We start from the raw sequence: 21707 nt of genomic DNA on the forward strand, positions 1-21707 counted from the left end.
AACAGTGATGCGGTAGGAGATTATTTTAGTCAGAGGGTGGTAAGTCTGTGGAATTTGTTGCCACGAGCGGCTGTGGAGATAGATAGGTTCTTGATTAGCCAGGGCATCAAAGGGGAGAAGGCAGGGGAGTGGGGATGTCTGGAAGAATTGGATCAGCCCATTATTGAATGGCGGAGCAGACTCAATGGCCCGAATGGCCTACTTCTCCTCCTATATCTTATGGTCTTATAATAGTAACTGTAAACAGGATTAATGAAAGATCAACCAGAGTGCAGAAGACAACAAACTGTGCAAATGCAAATATCGGTAATTAACAATAAATAACGAGAGCATGAGATAAAGAGACCTTAAAGTGAGATCATTGGTTGTGGGAACATCTCAATAGATGAGTGTAGTTATCCCCTTTTGTTCAAGAGCCTGATGGTTGAGGGGTAGTAACTGTTCCAAAACCTGGTAGTGCAAGTCCTGAGGCTCCTGTACCTTCTACCTAACGGCAGCAGCGAGAAGAGAGCATGGCCTTCCTTCCCGCTAGCCAACTGGCCAATTCCTTATCACAAAATCAACCCCCTGCCCGCACGGTTCTTGGCCTTCCAGCCACGGTTCAGTGACGAGAACAATTTTATTCCTGATGAAAGACATAAGGTTTGACAGGGCGAGGGCAAAGATTAAAGGTGAGTTTTATCGGTCACGTGTACATCGAAACATACAGTGAAATGTGCCGCTTAGCGTCAACGACCGACACAGGCCGAGGGCACGCTGGGGGTGGGGGGCAGCCCGCGAGTGCCGCCAACACAACTAGCTCACACCAACCGGTACGCCTTCGGACTGTGGGAGGAAACCAGAGCACCCGGAGGAAACCCTCGCAGTCACGGGGAGAGCGTACACGCTCCTTACAGGATTGAACCCCGATTGGCGATAACTACTGGCCCTGTACAGCGCTGTACTGATCGGCACTCTACCAGGGTAAAAAGCAGGCTGAGCAAAACTGGACACCATAAATACAGAAGTCACCAATCAGTCCTATAGGGAACATGGGAGAAACTTTTGTGGAACTTGCATTCACAGGGTAAGGGCGAGGAACAAAGTTTAAAGCAAATTTATTAACAAAGTACATATATGTCGCCATATACAACCCTGAGATTCATTTTCTTGTGGGCGTACACAATAAATGCAATGACCATAATAGAATCGATCAATCGACAGTGTGCAAAACATAATAAACTGTGTAAATACAAAAAGAAAGAAAATAAATAAGTGATAATCCGTCGTGGCTATCCCTCGAGGTCGAGGACGATGGGCTTCGTTCTGTTGATCTACTGATGGGCTCTCAAGTGGTTTATGAGTCCAATCTTGATAATCATAATAAATAAATGAGCAATAAATGGAGATACTTTATTGATCCCAGAGGAAATTACAGTGTCACTGTAGCATTACAAATGCACGGATATACAAATATTGGAAGAGAAGTAGAAAGAATAAAAAATAAGTTACCTCTAACAGGAGGGGGTCATCACTTCCCCCGCTGTAGGTTGACTCATTATAGAGCCTAACGGCCGAGGGTAAGAATGACCTCGTATCGCGCTCTTTGGAGCAGTGCAGTTGTCTCAGTCTGTTACTAAAGGTGTTCCTCTGCTCAGCCAAGGTGGCATGCAGAGGGTGAGAGACATTGTCCGGAATTGCCAGGGTCTTCTGGAGGGTCCTTTGTTCTACCACAGCCCCCAGTGTGTCCAGTTTGACTCCTTTCTAATCAGTTTATCGAGCCTGTTGGTATCACCCGTGTTGATGCCATTGCCCCAGCACACCACCACATTGAAGATTGTACTGGCGACAACAGACTGGTAGAACGTGTGAAGGAGAGGCCTGCACACTCCAGAGGGCCTCAGTCTCCTCAGGAAGTAGAGGCGACTCTGACCCTTCTTGTACACAGCCTTTGTATCGGTGCTCCCCTCACGTCTGTCATCGGGGTGAACCCCCAGGTACTTGCAGGTCCTCACCATCAATAGCAACAGGGAGCAGTTCAGGCTTAATCTTGCTAAAGTCCATCACCGTCTCCTTTGTCTTACTGACGTTGAGCTGCAGATGATTCAGCTTGCACCATTTGGCAAAGTCCTCCATCAAGTATCCAGAATATGAGATGAAGAGGCCTTGAGAGTTTGTGGGAACAGTTCAGTGATGGGATGAGTGACGTTATCCACACTGGTTCAAGAGCTTGATGGTTGTTCCTGAATCTAGTGGTGCGAGTTCTGAGGCCCCCCATACCTTCTTCCTGATGACAGCAATGAGAAGAGAGCACGGCCTGGGTGGTGGGGGTCTCTGATGATGGACGCTGCTCTCCTACGGTGGGGAGGGCTCGACCTGAGATGGGACTGGGCCATATCCACTTCTTTGTGTAGGATTTTCCGTTCAAGGGCTGTGACGCAGCCAGTCCATATACACTCCACCACACGTCTGTAGAAGTTTGTCAAAATTCTGGACGTCACGCCAAATCTTAGGAAAGAAGAGGCGATGCTGTGCTTTCTTTGTAATTGTACATTCGGGGCTCAGGACAAGTCCCCTTAAATGATAAGAAGAAGAAATTTAACGTTGCTTACTCTCTGCACCGCTGATCCCACGACACAGACTGGCTCACAGAGCTCCAGTTTCCTTCTCCTCCATCTGGCTGTCCATCTCCATCTCCATTTATCGTTGTGGCACCCCTCAGCCAATCTCCCTCCTGTACGCAGATTCACCTGGACCACCGTCTAGATTGTCCGAGCGCCGGGCACCACCTCGCTCCGGGGAGCCGGACCCCCGGCGCAGCCCGTTCTTGGTCTCACCAAATCGGCTCGGCGCACGGGGCGATGCAGCCCCACGCCCGGGTTAGGCGGACGGGCGTCGAAGCCCTTCCGACTCGACTCCTCTCCAAATCGCCCGCCCCGGCGGCGTCGGCGGCACCAACTCTGCCGGCGAGAGTCTTGACCACATCGCGCTCCGGCCTTGCGGTACACCGGCTCCGCCTCCGTTTCCCTCTTCATTGCTGTGATAGTCGACCACGATTTACCTCAGCGAAGGTGTCGTCGGTGAAGTTTTCGGCCGTATCTCTTGCTTTCTGAACTACCAGTGGGCTCTCGCACAACTTCAGGAGCGCCACCTTAAACCGGACCGTTTCCTTTTCCCACAGGTGCGGGCTGACCAGAGTACTTCCGGCATTCCCTGATTTTATTTCGGGTTTCTGGCGTCTGCCAGGTTAGAGGGGGAGCATTCACATTTCCTGGAGTCCTAGTCCTCCTGTGTATCAGACTATGAGCTGAGAACTTGGACGAGGGGATAATGTCCCTCAAGAAACAAGACCACTGATTACTGGGACACCAGAGAGTCTGCAGATGCTGGAAATCTGGAGCAACTCACACACACACACACACACACACAAAGTCTGTGTCGAAAAGTATTGTAAAAGATTAGCTTTCTATCTCACTATACACCAGAGAAGCCGGCTGGTGCTGTAGCGGTATCTGCACTTCGAGGCGAGCGGTCCCGGGTTCGAATCCGGGTTCGGCCTCCTTCCTTCGTAAAAATAATCGCAGACAAATGCTAAAGGAATTGCAAGGCGCGGAGAGGAGCAACAATACGTCAAAGAAACTATGAGTTGTGGCGGGGAAAGCTGCGGCAACGTAGCACGCCCATCTGTACATCTTTACGGAGGCACCAAGAGGAAACAAACTCCGTAGAGACAGTGGCGGGAATTGAACCCTGACCACTGTAGTTAAGTCAGATGTAAGCGCTCAGCAGGCCAGGCAGCATCTATGGTGGGGTTGGAAGTGAACAGTCGATGCCTCTGGAAGTCGTGACGGAGGATCGCGGGCCTGAAGCGACTACTCATTTCCCTCCTGCCCTGCCGAGCTCCCCCTCCCCCCCAACACTTCGTCTGCGTAGCTCTGGCTGACTTCCAAAGCCTTGGTCGGACTGGCTGGTGTAATCCACGGCCCTCTGTGACTGGGCAATGTCACAGTGCGTTACAGCTTCCTGTGATGACGTCGTGGGCGAAGCCATTAGGAAGCAGAGGTTGTGGTAAGGTCACGGTTTCATTTTAAGATGCTATATCCCTGACAATTTATAGCCCGTAATTAAAAATCCTGCTGGCAGGCAGACATTTCCTATCATTGAAGCGCTAAGTCACACTTCTCAGAATTCAGACACAGGAACAGGACACCATAGTCAGGCCCGTGTGCACAATTCACGCCGGTCCGTTAGTCACTGCTACAGCTGCACATTGCAAGGAGGGAAAGCTTGCTGTTGGCAAACTTAAAATAATTCATTAACGTTGCACTCGATTGCCTTCGTGTGGGGAAAGGTTCCATAATTTTACAGAACTGTCGCTGTGCAATGGTTCAATTAAATATCGGAGAACGTGTACAGAATACAACCTGAAAGTCTTACACTTCTCAGACGTCCACGGAGCCCCAAAGGATGAGTGATAGAAATGTCAGAGCCCCAAAAGTAACCCCCCTCCCCAGCCACTTACTTCAACAAAAGCATTCGCGTCCCCCCCCCACACCATGATCGAGAGTCCATCGAAACTACTGTCTGTCCCAAACACTTCAACCCCCCAACAGGCTCAGTAGCGAGGGAGGGGGAGAGGGGGAGGGTGGGAGAGAGGGAGAGGGGAGAGAGGGGGGGAAGGGAGAGGGGGGAAGGGAGAGGGGAGAGGGGGAGAGGGGAGGGGGAGAAGGGAGAGGGGGAGAGGGGAGAGGGGGAGAGGGGGAGAGGGGGAAGAGAAGGGGAGGGGAGAGGGGGGAGGGGAGAGAGGAGAGAGAGAGAGGAGGAGAGGGGGAAGAGGAGAGGGGGAGAGGGGGAAGAGGGGAGGGGGAGAGGAGAGGGGGAGAGTGGGAGAGGGAGAAGGGAGGGGGAGAGGGGGGAGGGAGAAGGGAGGGGGAGAGGGGTGAGGGAGAAGGGGGGAGGGAGAAGGGAGGAGGGAGAGGGGAGGGGGAGAGAGGGGGGAGGGGGAGAGAAGGGGGAGAGGGAGATAGATGGAAAGGCAAAGATGGAGAGACAAATGGAGATGGAGATGGAGATGGAGATGGAGAGTGATAGAGAGAGGGAGATAGAGAGATAGATAGATATTGCCCTCGCCACAGCAAGAGGGGAGGCCAACAGCTCGCTGTTTTGATGTTACGGCCGCGGCGTTTCACCGTTCCTGGACACCCAAGCTGATTTTGCTCCTAGTTATTTCATAGAGCTCGACAGCGGGGCAGTTAGAACTGCCCAGCACAGTCACCAGCACCAGCCTAGCCGCCGTCGAGGACACGTACACAGGAGAAGGGCCTGGGGTGTCGTGAAGGATCCCACCCACCCGTGGACTGTTTGCCCCACTCCCTGCGGGGAAGAGGCTACACAGCCCCCACGCCGGGACCGCCAAACTCAAAAAACAGCCTCTTCCTCCGTCGGGACGAACAACGCCTCCACCTATCCACCCACCCCAACATCACTGCGTACACATCACCGATGTGTCTATGCATGTGTCTTAAAGGAACAGTGTGGTACTTTAAAGGGGCGGCGTGGTGGGTTTTGGCAAATACGTGGCTTTTCTTTGGTGTATGTAAGGCCAAGGAGCAGTACAAAATGGAAACTGACCCCCCCCAACACCCTTGCCCCACCAAGTACCAAGCATCCATTAGCAGCGAGTTCTGTGGGGTGGCCTTCTCTCCGGTCTCCCCGTACCCCGGTCAACAGCTGCGGAATGGGAAGACCGTATCGGGGGCCACGGTAGCGTAGCGGTCAGCACGTCGCCATCACAGCTCAGGCCCACCCAGTTCAGGGTTCAATCCCGGCGTGCCCCTCCTCCCCCCACCGTGGAATGCGCGTTGTTTCCCCCGCGTGCTCTGCTTTCCTCCCACACTCCAATTCCCGCCGCCGCCCGCCAAGAGTCTGCACGCTCTCCCCGCGACCATGTGGGTCTCCCTCCGGGTGACAAACAGGAGAAAACCTGCAGACGCTGGAAGTCCGGAGCAACACAGACAAAAGTGCTGGAGGAACCCCCAGGCCAGGCAGCACCCGTGGAAATGAACAAACGGTCGACGTTCCGGGCCGAGACCCTTCGTCGGGATCGGAAGAGAGAGAAGCGTGAGCAGTCAGAAAGCAGCAGAGCCCCTCTACTTCCTGAGCAGTCTGCGGAGGTTCGGCACGATATCTGAAACTTTGGCAAACTTCTACAGATGTGTGGTGGAGAGTATATTGACTGGCACCGCGATCTGGTATGGATGGGAACACCAGATGCCCCTGAACTGAGAATCCTCCAAAAAGTATTGGATTTGGCCCAGTCCATCACAGGTAAAGCCCTCCCCACCACTGAGCACGAAACGCTGTCGTAGGAGAGCAGCATCCATCATCAGAGACCCCCACCACCCAGGCCGTGCTCTCTTCTCACTGCTGCCATCAGGTTAGAAGGTACAAGAGCCTCAGGACTCGCACCACCAGGTTCAGGAATAGTTACCACCCCTCAGCCATCAGGTTCTTGAACATAACTACACTCACTTGCCCATCTATTGAGATGTCCCCATAATCAATGATCTCACTTTAAGGACTCTTCATCTCACATTCTCAATATTTATTGCTTATTTATTCTTATTATTTATTGTGCACTTGCACAGTTCATTGTCTTTAGCACTCTGGAAGAACGCCCAATCTTTCATTGATTCTATAATATTTCTTGTGGGCACGTGGCCAAGTGGTTAAGGCATTGGACTCGCGACCTGAAGGTTGTGAGTTCGAGCCCCAGCCGAGGTAACGTGTTGTGTCCTTGAGCAAGGCACTTAATCACACGTTGCTCTGCGGCGACACCGGTGCCAAGCTGTATGGGTCCTAATGCCCTTCCCTTGGACAACATCGGTGTCGTGGAGAGGGGAGACTTGCAGCATGGGCAACTGCCGGTCTTCCATACAACCTTGCCCAGTGTGAAGACTTTCCAGGCGCAGATCCATGGTTCTCGCAAGACTAACGGATGCCTTATAATGTTTCTTGGATTTACTGAGTACGCCCGCAAGAAAATGTTTCTCACAATTGTATATGGTGACATATAATATGTACTTCGATAATAAATCTAAAGACCATAAGATATAAGAGCAGAATTAGGCCATTTGGCCCAGTGAGTCTGTTCCGCATTTGATCATGGCTGATCCATTTTTCCTCTCTGCCCCCAGTCTCCTGTCTTCTCCCCATATCCCTTCATGCCCTGACCAATCAGGAATCTATCAACCTCTGCCTTAAAGACCTGGCCTCCACAACCGCCAGTGGCAACAAATTCCCACAGTTCCACCACTCTCTGGCTAAAGAAATCCCCTCCTCATCCCCATTCTGAAAGGTCGGGCCTCTATCCTGAGGCTGTGTGCTCTCCCTCCGTAGGAAACAACCTCCCAACGTCCAATCCACTCTGTCAAGGCCCTCCAACATTCAAGGGTTTTATTCTGACCTTTGAGCTCTGGGGAAAGCCCAGTCAAAAAGGAGAACGAGCAAATTCCACACAGACACCAGGCATTTCCCAGCCTTCCCCACCACAGGAGGAGGGAGATAGGTTAACACCAGCTATTTTTTTTTGTGTACTGTTTCCACAAAACAATAACAGGGCTGTACAGTACAGGGCCCACGGTAGGAAACTTTGTCACATGGTGTGAGCAGAATTATCTGCAGCTTAATGTGAAAAAGACTAAGGAGCTGTTGGTAGACCTGAGGAGAGCTAAGGTACCGGTGACCCCGGTTTCCATCCAGGGGGTCAGTGTGGACATGGTGGAGGATTACAAATACCTGGGGATACGAATTGACAATAAACTGGACTGGTCAAAGAACACCGAGGCTGTCTACAAGGGTCAGAGCTGTCTCTATTTCCTGAGGAGACTGAGGTCCTTTAACATCTGCCAGACGATGCTGAGGATGTTCTACGAGTCTGTGGTGGCCAGTGCTATCATGTTTGCTGTTGTGTGCTGGGGCAGCAGGCTGAGGGTAGCAGACACCAACAGAATCAACAAACTCATTCGTAAGGCCAGTGAAGTTGTGGGGATGGAACTGGACTCTCTGACGGTGATGTCTGAAAAGAGGATGCTGTCCAAGTTGCATGCCATCTTGGACAATGTCTCCCATCCACTACATAATGTACTGGTTGGGCACAGGAGTACATTCAGCCAGAGACTCATTCCACCGAGATGCAGCACAGAGCGTCATAGGAAGTCATTCCTGCCTGTGGCCATCAAACTTTACAACTCCTCCCTTGGAGGGTCAGACACCCTGAGCCAATAGGCTGGTCCTGGACTTATTTCCTGGCATAATTTACATATTACCATTTAACTATTTATGGCTTTATTACTATTTAATTATTTATGGTGCAACTGTAATGAAAATCAATTTCCCCCGGCATCAATAAAGTATGACTAAATTTTATGACATACGTCAGTGATAATAGACTTTCAATAGGTACATTCAATGTCAGAGAAATGGACACAACATACATCCTGAAATTCTTTTTCCTCGCAAACATCCACAAAAACAGAGAATGACAAAAATGAACGACAGTTAAATGTTAGAACCCCAACCCCCCCCAGCTCCCCCACCCACGCATAAGCAGCACCAAAGCAACGACCCCCTTCCTCCCCCACCAGCACAAAAAACATCAGCAACCCCCCTGCCCACCCCCACCGAGCAATTCTTATTCTGATTTGGGGGAATAGTTCCCTCCTTCTCCCCCTACCAGCATTCTGAATATCTCCGTCGCCTCGCACTGTGATCTCCTGCATTCTGGAGAATTCAGAACAAGACAGAATACCTGCTATGCCTTGTAACTTCAAAGCGTTAAATTAATTCGAATGAAGCCAGGAGTCTGGGGATGCCTGCCTGGCTTCATCTTTACCTAAAGGGAGGCGCACCCGTATCTTGTGGTAGTGAGACGAGGTATTCAATTATATTTTTACATGTAACCCCTTTAATTATTTAAACGAACAAGAATGCTTAATTAAACAATATAGATACACGGTGACTCCAAGGTTATTTAAATATTAAATACACAACAATACCATTACTACGGGGAAGTTACTGGCATGGTTAGAGCATTGGCTGATTGGTAGGAGGCAGTGAGTGGGAATAAAAGGATCCTTGTGTAGTTGGCTGCCAGTGACTAATGGTGTTCCACAGGGGTCGGTGTTGGGACCACTTCTTTTTAACCTGTATGTAAGTGATTTAGATGATGGAATAGCTGGCTTTGTTGCCAAGTTTGCAGATGATACAAAGATTGGTGGAGGGGCAGGTAGTGTAGAGGAAACAGGAAGGTTACAGAAGGACTTAGACAGATTAGGAGAATGGGCTTGAGAGTGGCAAATGAAATACAATGTTGGAAAATGCATGGTCATGCACCTTGGTAGTAGAAATAAATGTACAGACTATTTTCTAAAGGGGGAGAAAATCTGAAAATATGAGATGCAAAGGGACTTGGGAGTCCTTGTGCAGAACACCCCAAGGGTAAACTTGCAGGTCGAGTCGGTGGTGAGGAAGGCAAATGCCATGTTAGCATTCATTTCAAGAGGTCTAGAATACAAGAGCAGGGATGTGATGCTGAGGCTTTATAAGGCACTGGTGAGGCCTCACCTTGAGTATTGTGAACAGTTTTGGGCCCCTCATCTTAGAAAAGATGTGCTGGCATTGGAGAGGGTCCAGAGGAGGTTCACAAGGATGATTCCAGGAATGAAAGGGTTATCATACGAGGAACGTTTGATGGTTCTGGGTCTGTACTCGCTGGAATTCAGAAGGATGTTGGGGGGGGGATCTCATTGAAATCTTTTGAATGTTGAAAGGCCTAGACACAGTAGATGTGGTTAGGATGTTTCCCATGGTGGGGGAGTCTAGGACAAGAGGGCACAGTTTCAGGATAGAGGGGCATCCAATTAAAACAGAGATGGGGAGAATTTGTGGAATTTATTACCACAGGCAGCTGTGGAGGCCAGGTCGTTGGGTGTATTTAAGGCAGAGCTTGATAGGTTCTTGATCGGACATGGCATCAAAGGTTACGGGGAGAAGGCGGGGAGTGGGGCTGAGGAGGGGAAGAAAGGGTCAGCCATGATGGAAAGACACAGTAGACTTGATGGGCCAAATGGCCTAACTCTGCTCCTATGTCCTACGGCCATCCTGGTAAGACGGAACCACGCACTCGGATTAGGGCTAAGGTCTGTGAGGTTGTAGCTACCAAGACAAAATGCTCAGAGCCCCACACAGTGCTCCTGGAGGTGTCTATCCAGGATCAGTTAAACAGGACACATTCCCAAGAGCGCTGTCCCTTCCCAGCAGACATGCAGACTGATCCGACACCTATCCCAAGGTCATCCGCGAAGCTCGACATAGAGCACTCCAGCACAAAACCGGGGCCACCTCGTCTGGGTCGAACCGCCGGTTGGGGCCTAGTCCCATTGACCCGCACCTGGGCTCTAACCCTCCCTGCACGCCAGCCCCGGGGAGTGCCAGAGCTCAGCGTAGCGGGACGGTGGGGGGGGGTGGCATTGCCGCCCATGCGGATGGATCGCGTGGCCTTCCCGCCAAGGAGCCTGGGATCCAATCAAAGATTGCCTCGCTGTGCGCCACAGCAGACCAGGAGCGGCGTGCTGGCGGAACGCCCCGCCGGCCGCAAGACCGGGGCTTCGATTCCCGCCACCGTCGGTAAGGAGTCTGCGCATTCTCCCTGTCGCCGCGTGGCTCGGCTCGCACCTCCTCCCACAAAAGGTGCATTTTTGTGGGAGAGCCTGCAGACACTGGAAATCCAAGCAGCGCGCGCACACACACACACACACACACACACACACACACACACAGAAAAATGCTGGAGGAACTCAGCAGGCCAGGCGGCATCTGTGAAAAGAAAGTACAGTCCACGTTCCGGGCCGAGACCCTTCGGGCAGGACGAACCGTCGACCGTGTACTCTCTTCTATAGATGCTGCCTGGCCTGCTGAGCTGCTGCAGCATTGTGTGTGTGTGTGCGGCATGAATTTTTATGTTTCGACGTTGATATGGCGAGTGACGCTAATCCCCGACCAAGCTTGTTGCCTTTGAGACCTGCTGTCTGAATCTGCCACCTTGAGACATTCCGTGAAGTTAAAGGAACTTCACTGCCCTCCAAGGCGAGAGAGTTGCAGGGGCTGTCCAGAAGGGAGCGCCATTGAGTCGGGCCTGGTCTCAATTCCTCAAATTTCACTTCCTCAGACTAAGATCCAGGCCTTTCAACGGGGACATTTCCCCTCACTGGAGCCTCCAACAGCAAACTTCAACGACGTAGATACAAGTCCGCAGCACGGTCGTGCGTCGCTCTAGAATCTGGAGTTTCCCGGGGGGGGGGGGGCGGTAACGAAACGCCGGAGGAACTCAGCGGGCCAGGCAGCGTCTATGGAAAAAGAGCCAACAGTCAACGCTGCGAGCCGAGACCCTTCGCCCCGAGTCTGGACGAAGGGGTCTCGGCCCGAAATGCCGACCGCTCACTCCGTTCCACAGATGCCCGCCTGGCCTGCTGAGTTTCTCCAGCATTTTGTGCGACATTTTCACCTTATCTCCCTGTCCTCCTGCAGCCTATTTTCTCCGTAAAACTCTCTTTTTGAGTCCTTTGACATTCCTATTAAACACAGGAGCAGGCCATTCGGCCCATCAAGTCTGCTCTGCTGTTCCATCATGGCCCAATTTATTATCTCTTAACCCCACCCTCCTGCATTCTCCCCGTAACCTTTGGCACAATTACCAATCAAGAACCTATCAACCTCTACTTGGAGACCTTGGAGTACTGAGCTCAGTTCTGGTCACCTCACTACAGGAAGGATGTGGATACTATAGAGAGAGTGCAGAGGAGATTTACAAGGACGTTGTCTGGATTGGAGAGCAGGCCCTACGAGAATACGTTGAGAGAACTCGGCCTTTTCTCCTTGGAGCGACGGAGGATGAGAGGTGACCTGATAGAGGTCATAAGATGATGAGAGGCATTGATAGTGTGGATAGGCAGAGGCTTTTTCCCAGGGCTGAAATGACTAACAGGACGGGGCATAGTTTTAAGGTGCCTGGAAATAGCTACAAGGGGGATGTCAGGGGTAAGTTTCTCACACACAGAGAGTGGTGGGTGTGTGTGGAATGCACTGTGGGTGGAGGCGGATACAATAGGGTCTTTTAAGCGCCTCTTTAGATAGGTACATGGAGCTTAGAAAGAATATAGAGGGTTATGCGGTTGGGAAACTCCAGGCAGATTCTAGAGTAGGTTACATGGGTCGGCAGAACATTGTGGGCCGAAGGGCCTGTAATGTGCTGTAGATCTCTATGTTCTATGTTCAGATATACCAAATGACTCGGCCTCTACAGTCACCCGTGGCAACAAATTCCACAGAGTTCTGGCTAAAGAGATTCCTCCTCTTTGTTCTCGAGGGACTTTCAGGTTAGCAGCTCAGCTTGGGGCGTGGAGAACTGGAGGGGAGGGGAGTAGTTGGAGAGAGCACACGGACTGCACTCAGACAGCACGTGGGGCGCGATTGGACCCCGGGCCCCCGGCCTGTGAGGCAGCAGCACTGACGATGGCACTGTTCTGTGGCGCTGCTCTCTCTCCGGGCTGAAGGATGACTCACTTCTGCTCCCGTTCTGAGGCGACGAAACCACAGGCTGCAGCACAGATACGGCCGGACGCGTCCGAGGAGCCCGGGCCGGCAGCTCGCGAGGCGGCTGGCTCCATCCGGCGGGCCGCCTGCGCTCCCCCCAGACACGTGCACCCGCGTTCTCGGCGGCCGTTCCCAGAATTCAGGGTCCGAATTGGAGTTCCTCGTCGCGGGCTCAGCGGCCACTTCGTTACGCGGCCCCACCGAGAGCGTGTCCACGGTCTTCCGCTTCAAGGTTGACATGTCGTGCGTGCGGAGGTGCTCTTTTGCACACCGCTGTTGTAACGTGTGGTTATTTGCATTACTGACAACTTCCTGTCAGCCTGCACTAGTCTGGCCACCCTCCTGTGACCTCTCTCACTGACAAGCCCACAGAACCATCGCTCACTGAAAGTTTTTATTTCAATTTTTGTGCTATTCTCTGTAAACCCTAGAGACTGAAAACCCCAGGATATCCGAGATACTCAAACCACCCCATCTGGCACCAACAATCACCCCACGGCCAGGGTCGCTCCAATCACATTTCTTCCCCTCACCATCCCGATGCTCGGTCCGGACAACAGCGGAACCTCTTGGCCGTGTCTGCGTGCTTTTATCGATTGAGTTGCCGCCAGCTGATTGGCTGGTTAGATATTGTCTGAATAGCAAGCATGTGTAAAGTGGCCACAATAAAAAAATATAGAAAAAACAAATAGACAAATAGGTAAAAAGGGGAGCAACATATAGACTTCATGGGTTCATGCATCTGGTGGTAGAGAGGAAGATGTTCCTGAAACATTGAGCATGTGTCTTCAGGCTCCTGATGGTTGGAATGAGAAGAGGGCATGTCCTGGGTGGTGGGGGTTCTTCACGATGGACGTCATCTTCTCGAGCAGCATCTCAGAGATTCCAACTGAATTTTAAGGGGCTGAGTTCATGGGCTCCCATCAGCTGATGCAGGTGTGACGCATTTTCAGCAAGGCTTTGAAGTAGCCTTGGAACGTGTCTCCCGTCCCGACGGTAACCTCGTGCCATGTAGGACCCCGGCGCAGGGTGCTTGCTTCAGAGCGTGGGGTGGGCAAGCCAGAAGTGATTGAGTTGCACTTGGAATCTAAAACAATCAGGGCTGCTCATTACGCCGGGGCAGTTCGTTAACCACCGAGCGCCTCTACGTGAAACGCCGTCGTAGGAAAGCAGCGTCCATCGACAGAGACCCCCCCCCCCCCCACCACCACCCAGACCGTGCTCTCTTCTCGCTGCTGCCGTCAGGGAGAAGGTACAAGAGCCTCAGGACTCGCACCACCGGGTTCAGAAAATGCAGGAAAGCACTTCAGTGGGTCGTCTCTAGCGCACAGAAGATCATCGGGACACAGCTCCCAGCCCAGGAGGACACCTACAGCTCTCGCTGCCTAAGGAAAGCTACAAGCATCTGTAAGGACAATACACACCCATGCAATCATCTGTTTGAACTTCTTCCATCCGGCAGACGTTATAAGATTTTCTATGCCCGCACTTCCAGACTGAAAAATAGCTTTTCCCCCAGAGCTATAATTGCCCTGAACCAATCGATCAAGCATCACCCATAAATTTGTTATATTTCTACCTTAATACTGGTTTTATGGCTGCTGGTTGTACTGGCTGGTTACTTGATTTTATTTATTGTTTATTTATTTTATTTGTTGTTTTATAGCATTGAGTACGAGAGTTGCAAACTCATTTTCGCTGTATTGGTGCATGACAAAATATACTATGCAATGACAATAAAGATATTTCAAATTTTCAGAAACAGTTACTACCCCTCAACCATCAGGCTCCTGAACAAAAGGGGCTGACTACACTCATTTTGTGAGATGTTCCCACAACCAATGATCTCTCTTTAAGGACTCTTCATCTCATGTCCTCGCAACTTATTGCAATTTCTTTATATTTACACAGTTTGCTGTCTTCTGCACTCTGGTTGATCTTTCATTGATCCTGTTTACAGTTACTATTCTATAGATTTATTGAGTATGCCCGCAGGAAAATAAATCTCAGGGTTGTATGTGGTGACGTACATGTACCCTGATAATAAAATTTACTTTGAACTTTAATCTCATATCCCGCCAATGGACTTGGAGGGATTTTTTTTCCCCCAGAGATAGCACTGGCAGTATCTCTATGGTAGTCCAAATCCAGGGGCCTAGTGTTTGGGGACTGGCAATTGCTCAGCTCGATACCGACGATCGAGACACTAAGGCAGATCCGAGGTCGCGGCCACCTGTGCCCCAAGCAGCCCGAGGCCGACCCCTATCAGAGCCCAAGGACGCAGCGAACCACCAAGTCAGTGCTTACCGGAAAGGCAAAGTTCAAAGGACTCAGGACTTCGAGCCCCGACTTCACCCTCACTGGCGAAGCAGCCGACGAAGTCGCGTGCAGCAAGCAGACAACGGCAGATTCACAAAACGGACAGGGCTCGCCGTGCAACTTTAATTGGTCACACACATTTCCACCGGCAGAATATTACAAGTATACCGCAGGTGCAGAAGGAAAATGGAACGCTGGCCTTCATTGCTGGAGGGATTGAATTTAAGAGCAGGGAGGTTATGCTGCAACTGTACAGGGTACTGGTGAGGCCGCACCTGGAGTACTGCGTGCAGTTCTGGTCTCCATACTTGAGGACGGATGTACTGGCTTTGGAGACGGTGCAGGGGAGGTTCACCAGGTTGATTCCAGAGATGAGGGGGTTAGACTATGAGGAGAGATTGAATCGCCTGGGACTGTACTCACTGGAATTCAGAAGAATGAGAGTAGATCTTATAGAAACATTAAAAATTATGGAAGAGATAGATAAGATAGAGGCAGGAAAGTTGTTTCCACTAGGAGGTGAGATTAGAACTAGGGGACATAGTCTCAAGATTCGGGGGAGTAGATTTAGGACGGAGATGAGGAGGAACTGCTTTTCCCAGAGAGTGGTGAATCTGTGCCCAATGAAGCAGTGGAGGCTACCTCAGTAAATATATTTAAGACAAGGTTGGATAGATTTTTGCACAGTGGGGGAATTAAGGTTTATGGGGAAAAGGCAGGTAGGTGGAGATGAGTCCATGGCCAGATCAGTCATGATCTTATTGAGTGGTGGGGCAGACTCGACGGGCCAGATGGCCGACACCTGCTCCTATTTCTTATGTTATGTTCTTATAATATGTTTATATACCTCCTGTGCCTAATAAAGTCGCAACTAAGTGTATGTTCATGGTCTTTCACTGCTGCACCCTGTCCACTTCAAGGTTTGACATGCTTTTCTGCACACCGCTGTTGTAACGTGTGGTTATCTGAGTTACTGTCGCCTTTCTGTCAGCTTGAACCAGTCTGGCCATTCTCCTCCGACCTCTCTCATTAACAAATAATAGAATTGCCGCTCACTGGATTTTTTTTTTGTTTCTCTCACCGTTCTCTGTAAACTCTAGAGATTGTTGTGTGCGAAAATCTCAGAGGTCTCTGAGATACTGAAACCACCCCGTCTGGCACCAACTTTCATTCAAAGTCACCTGGATCACATTTCTTCCCCCATTCTGACGCTCGGCCTGAACAACAACTGAGCCTCTTGGCCGTGCCTGCGTGCTCTTAATGCATTGATTGCGTGATTGGCTGATTAGACACTTGCGTCAGTGGCCAGGAGTAAGTGGCTACTCAGTGTGTATTACCACATCGGGACCTGTTAACCCACAGCTTTGAGCAACAGTCTGGAAAGTTAGTTAGCAACCTGAAGCGTTTTTGCAGAAGTTCGGGGCCAAAGCTGCAGTTGCCAAGGTTGAGTGCATTGTCAAGGGAAGATATTGGCATGGAACGGTCTTAAAGGGACAACGTAGTTCCTTAAAGGGGCAGAGTAGCATGTTTTGCCTTCTGCATCTCTGTGACCTCTCTAAAGCAAGGAGTAACACCACCAAGTAGAAAGAGGTTTTAGGGAGGGTGCAGAGGAGATTTATTTATTTATTTATTGAGTTACAACACAGATGTGTAAGATGATGAGGCATTGATCGTGTGGATAGCCAGAAGCTTTTCCCCAGGGCTGGAATGGCTAGCATGAGAGGGCACAGTTTAAAGGTGCTTGGAAGTAGGTACAAGGGGGATATCAGGGGTAAGTTGAGTGGCGGGTGCGTGGAGTGCGCTGCTGGTGGCGGTGGTGGAGATGGATACGATGGGGTCTTTTAAGAGTCTCTTAGATAGGTACACGGAGCTTAAAAAAATAGAGGGCCTTACGGTAGGGAAATTCCAGAGCTGGTTATATGGTCAGCACGATATTGTGGGCCGAAGGGCCTGTAATATGCTCCAGACCTCCACGTTTCTGTGGAATCAGCCCGCCACCCAGCGGTCCCCCAAATTAACCCCGCCTAATCGCAGAACAACTTACGAGGACCAATTAGCCTGCTAATCCTCACGACTTTGGGCTGTGGCAGGAAGCCCACGCGGTCAGGGGGTGAACGTACAGTCTCCTTACGGGCAGTGGTGGGAGTTGCACCCAGGAAAAGCGTTGGGCTAACCCGCTGCGCGACTGCGCTGCCCAGGATTTACCAGGATCCTGCCTGGATTGGAGAGCATGCAGGTCTTATGAGAATAGGTTGAGTGAGCTAGTGTTTTTCCTCTCTCTGGAGCAAAAGGAAGATTGGAGGTCACCTAATAGTTGACAAGAGGCACAGAAATGACTATTTGTGGGGGGGGCATAATTTTAAAATGATTGGAGGAAGAAGGTATGGGAGGGGTGTCAGAGGTAAAATTCTTGATACGGAGAGCGATGGGTGCGTGGAACACGGTACCGGGGTGGTGGTCGGGGCCGTGAAGTTAGGCGCGTTCGTTAGAGCGATTTTTGGGGTCAAATAACTTTAACTGACTTCAGCTCCCTGCCTTCAGATCTGAGTATGAACTGTAGATGAAGTCTAAAGTGCAGCTCTGAACAATGGAGTTGCAGGAGCCGTGGAACCAAATTAATTGGAAGAACAGACATCGTCCACTTAAATTCGTTACTTGTACGTATTTGGGTGTCTGTAAGGTAGATGCGAACCAGGAAGTGTGATGGGGGGAAGATCCAGGCAAGGTTACACATAGTTCAAAGGAAGCATTTGCAAGTATGGATTTGGCCTTTGACCTTTAGCCTGAATTGTCCGATGACCATTAGCATCTAAAATACCGTGTAGCGTTGGGCCGGGCAGACCCCTTGCTCCGAACAGGTCTCCAACATGACGCCTGCCATACCTTATTTTGTCATATAAAGAGGCTCTAAGACGGGCACGTGGATGATAGGAAAATGGAGCGCTACGTGGGAGGGAAGGGTTAGATTGATCCTGGAGTAGGTTAAGTGGACAGCACAACACTGTGGGCCGAAGTGCCTGTACTGTGCTGCAATGTTTGCACCGAGCGCCAGGCACCCGTGACCCCAATCGTATTTTTAAAAGACAAACCCCACAGTCCTCTCAAATCCACCATTCCACCACTCAGTTACACACCGGGGGAAATTTCCATCAGCTGCCAACCAGCAGATCGTCGGGACGTGGGAAAAGACCGGAGCACCGGGAGAAACCCGCCCCATCACGGGGGTGGGCGTGGGGAACGTAGAAACCCAGCAGAGACGGCGGCAAGTTGGCGTAGCTGGCGCTCAGGACGGGCGGCTAAATAGATCCAGACTCTCACTACGAGGCCACCTCTTGTCCATTCTCCCCATACCCTTCTCCCCTCTCCCGTCGGGCAGAAGATACAAAACGCCTGAAAGCACGCACCGCCAGGCTCGGGGACCGCTTTGGCCCCGCCGTTATCGGGCTCCTGGGTGGGCCTCGTGGCGCCGTGTCGTGATCTGATCTGAAGGCAAGCTTTCCACTTCCGCCTATCCCCTCCCGGCTTAACTTCATCTCCTGCCCTCCCCCCACTTCCCCCTCATCCTGTTTCAACCTATCCCCTGCCACCTTGCACTCCATTCCCCCTCCCCGCCCCACGTTCTTCCCCCTTCCTTTCCCGTCCCGGGGAAGGGTCTCGGCCCAGAACGTTGACTCTTCATTCCCCTCCACGGAAGCTGCTTGACTTGCTAGGTTCCACCGGCTTTTCACTGTTCCCTGGCACATGGATTAATATTTCCCCCATTTCTACACTAAAACACTGTGCCATTACTACAGGAAAGTTACTGGCATGGTTAGCTTGGGCATCGGCTGATCTTAGGAGGCGGCGAGTGGGAACGAAAGGATCCTTGCCTGGACTGCCAATGACGAGAGGGGTCAGTGTTGGGACCACTTCTTTTTCTGCTGTGTATCAATGATTTAGATGGTGGAATAGGTGGCTTTGTTGCCAAGTTTGCAGATGATTCGAAGATTGGTGGAGGGGCAGGTAGTGTTGAGGAAACAGGTAGGATGCAGAAGGATTTAGATAGATTAGGAGAATGGGCAAGAAAGTGGCAAATGTTATACAATATTGGAAAATGCATGGTCATGCACTTTGGTAGTAGAAATAAATGTGTGGACTATTTTCTAAATGGGGAGAAAATCCAAAAATCTGAGATGCAGAGGGACTTGGGGGTCCTTGTGCAGAACACCCTGAAGGTTAACTTGCAGGTGGAGTTGGTGGTGAGGAAGGCAAATGCCATGTTAACATTCATTTCAAGAGGTCTAGAATATAAGAGCAGGGATGTGATGCTGAGGCTTTATAAGGCACTGGTGAGGCCTTGAGTATTGTGAACAGTTTGGGGCTCCTCATCTTGGAAAAGATGTGTTGGCATTGGAGAAGGTCCAGAGGAGATTCACAAGGATGATTCCAGGAATGAAAGGGTTATCATATGAGGAACATTTGATGGTTCTGGGTCTGTACTCACTGGAATTTAGAAGAATGAGGGGGGGTCTCATTGAAACCTATCGAACATTGAAAGGCCCAGACAGAGTAGATGTGGGAAGGATGTTTCCCATGGTGGGAGAGTCTAGGACAAAAGGGCACAGCCTCAGGATAGAGGAGCATCCATTTGAAACAGAGATGCGGAGAAACTTCTTAAGCTAGAGGGTGGTGAATTTGTGGAATTTATTACTGCAGGTGGCTGCGGAGGCCAGGTCATTGGGTGTATTTAAGGCAGAGATTGATAGGTTCTTGATTGGACGTGGCATCAAAGGTTACGGGGAGAAGGCCGGGGAGTGGGGCTGAGGAGAAGAAAAAAGGATCAGCCATGATTGAATGGCAGAACAGACTCGATGGGCCAAATGGCCGAATTCTGCTCCTATATCTTATGATAATTCTTGGCAATTTATTCTGCAGAAGTAGTTTGCCATCGCCTCCTTCTGGGCGGAGTCTTTACAAGATGGGTGACCACCCCCCCCCCAGCCATTATCAACACTCTTCAGAGATTGTCTGCCTGGCATCAACGGTCGCATAACCAGGACTTGTGACCTGCACCGGCTGCTCGTACGACCATCCACCACCTGCTCCCCTGGGTTCACGTGACCCTGATTGGGGGGGGGGGGCTAAGCAGGTGCTACACCTCGCCCAAGGGTGACCTGCAGGCCGGCGGAGGGAAGGAATGCCTCATGCCTCCTCTGGGAGAGACGCATCTCCACCCCGCCGCCCGATACAAGCATAAAGAACATCAATCTTAAAAAGAAATTCCACAATCAATATAAATTACAAGAGCAGGTCCTACAAAGCACAGTGTAGTTCAGAGCTATTGATCAGGTGCCGGGGGGTGGGGGGAACTAGAGAGGCAGCTCCCAGAACTTGCCGCTAATGGGCGCCCGGTGCTGAGTGTGGGTTTGGCAGGGCAAAGGGCCCGGTTTTATGCCATACGGCTCCCTGCCCCCTCAGATAAACACCACAGCAAAGCAGCCTGCTTGCCAAAACACACCGCACCGCCCCTTTAAGGCACCGTCCCTTTAAGGCACCTTGCAAAATCCGAGAGAGAAAAAAAACTACTGTTCTCCCATGTTGGTTCCGCTTTGAGAATTTTAAAAAAAAAACACTCTTTCCTTTGTGGCATAACTTCCTGTTCCTCTTGTTACCCAACTTCCTGTTTCCTTTCTTCGCACACAATACCTTTCCCAAAATTTACGTTAGGATGTGACACACTCATAAGCGTTTCAATTTCTAAAGCTGACTGATATTCAGAAGTCATAAACTTAGAGCAGTGTTTTGATTTGATACGAACATGCCTGAAATGACTCACACGACACAGGAGGTGACACCAAACTGGATCGTAAACGCTAACTGACAGCATTTTAACCGTGCGGCCCAGGTACGGCATAAGGCTTCGAAGCACCGGTGGGAGATAGGGGTTCGATTCCCGCCACCGTCTGTAGTTGGCAGGTTCACTCCCCCCCCCCCCCCGCCCCGACCACATGGGTTTCCTCTAGGTGCCCCCTACGTACTTACAGCTTGGGCAAGTAAGTTGCGTGGGCACACTATGTTAGCACGGGAACCGGTTGCCCCCCCCCCCAGCGCACTCCTCCGCTGATTCGATTGACCGCAAGCGGCGCCCTCCGCTGCGTGCTCCGAAGCACGGGCAGCAAATGAGCCTCACCTCTCACTACGGCTTATTTTCAACTGAGCACGTTTCGGGTCCCTGTGCCATTCCCTGCCCATCTCCATCGCGGGGCGAGGAAGTCTGCAGACGCTAGAAATCCAAGCCACACACACACACACAAAATGGAGAGGAAAATATATCGAAAGAAACTGAGGCGCAAAGGGACTTGGGAGTCCTTGCGCAGGATTCCCTAAAGGACAATTCGCAGGTTGAGTTGGTGGTGAGGAAGGCTATCGTAGTCTTAGCATTCATTTCCAGAGATCGAGAATACAAAAGCAAGGGTGCAATGTTGAGGCTTTATAAAGCACTAGGTGAGGCCTCACTTGGAGTATTGTGAGCAGTTTTGGGCCCCTTATCTTAGAAAGGATGTGCTGAAACTGGAGAGGATTCAAAGGAGGTTCACAAAAATAATTCTGGGATTGAAAGGCTCGTCATATGAAGAGCGTTTGATGGCTCTGGGCCTGTATTCACTAGAATTCAGAAGAATGAGGGGTGACCTCATTGAAAACTATTGAAGGTTGAAAGGCCTAGATAGAATGGATATGGAGAGGAGGTTTCTTGTGTTGGGGGAGTCTAGGACCAGAGG

The 21707-nt window shown here is 50.9% G+C and overlaps 1 protein-coding gene across 1 annotated transcript in view; it reads right to left on the reverse strand.

The window, feature by feature from the left end:
- Positions 1-21707, reverse strand: part of LOC140188927 (signal-induced proliferation-associated 1-like protein 2) — a 117998-nt gene that overhangs the window by 24763 nt on the left and 71528 nt on the right. Inside the window, 4 exon segments of the mRNA XM_072245578.1 lie at positions 708-825; positions 2789-3016; positions 3924-4002; positions 12601-12903. Coding sequence (XP_072101679.1) covers positions 708-825; positions 2789-3016; positions 3924-4002; positions 12601-12903 — 728 coding nt within the window.

Source organism: Mobula birostris, chromosome 28 (genome assembly GCF_030028105.1).
Source record: "Mobula birostris isolate sMobBir1 chromosome 28, sMobBir1.hap1, whole genome shotgun sequence".
Lineage (NCBI taxonomy): Eukaryota > Metazoa > Chordata > Chondrichthyes > Myliobatiformes > Myliobatidae > Mobula > Mobula birostris.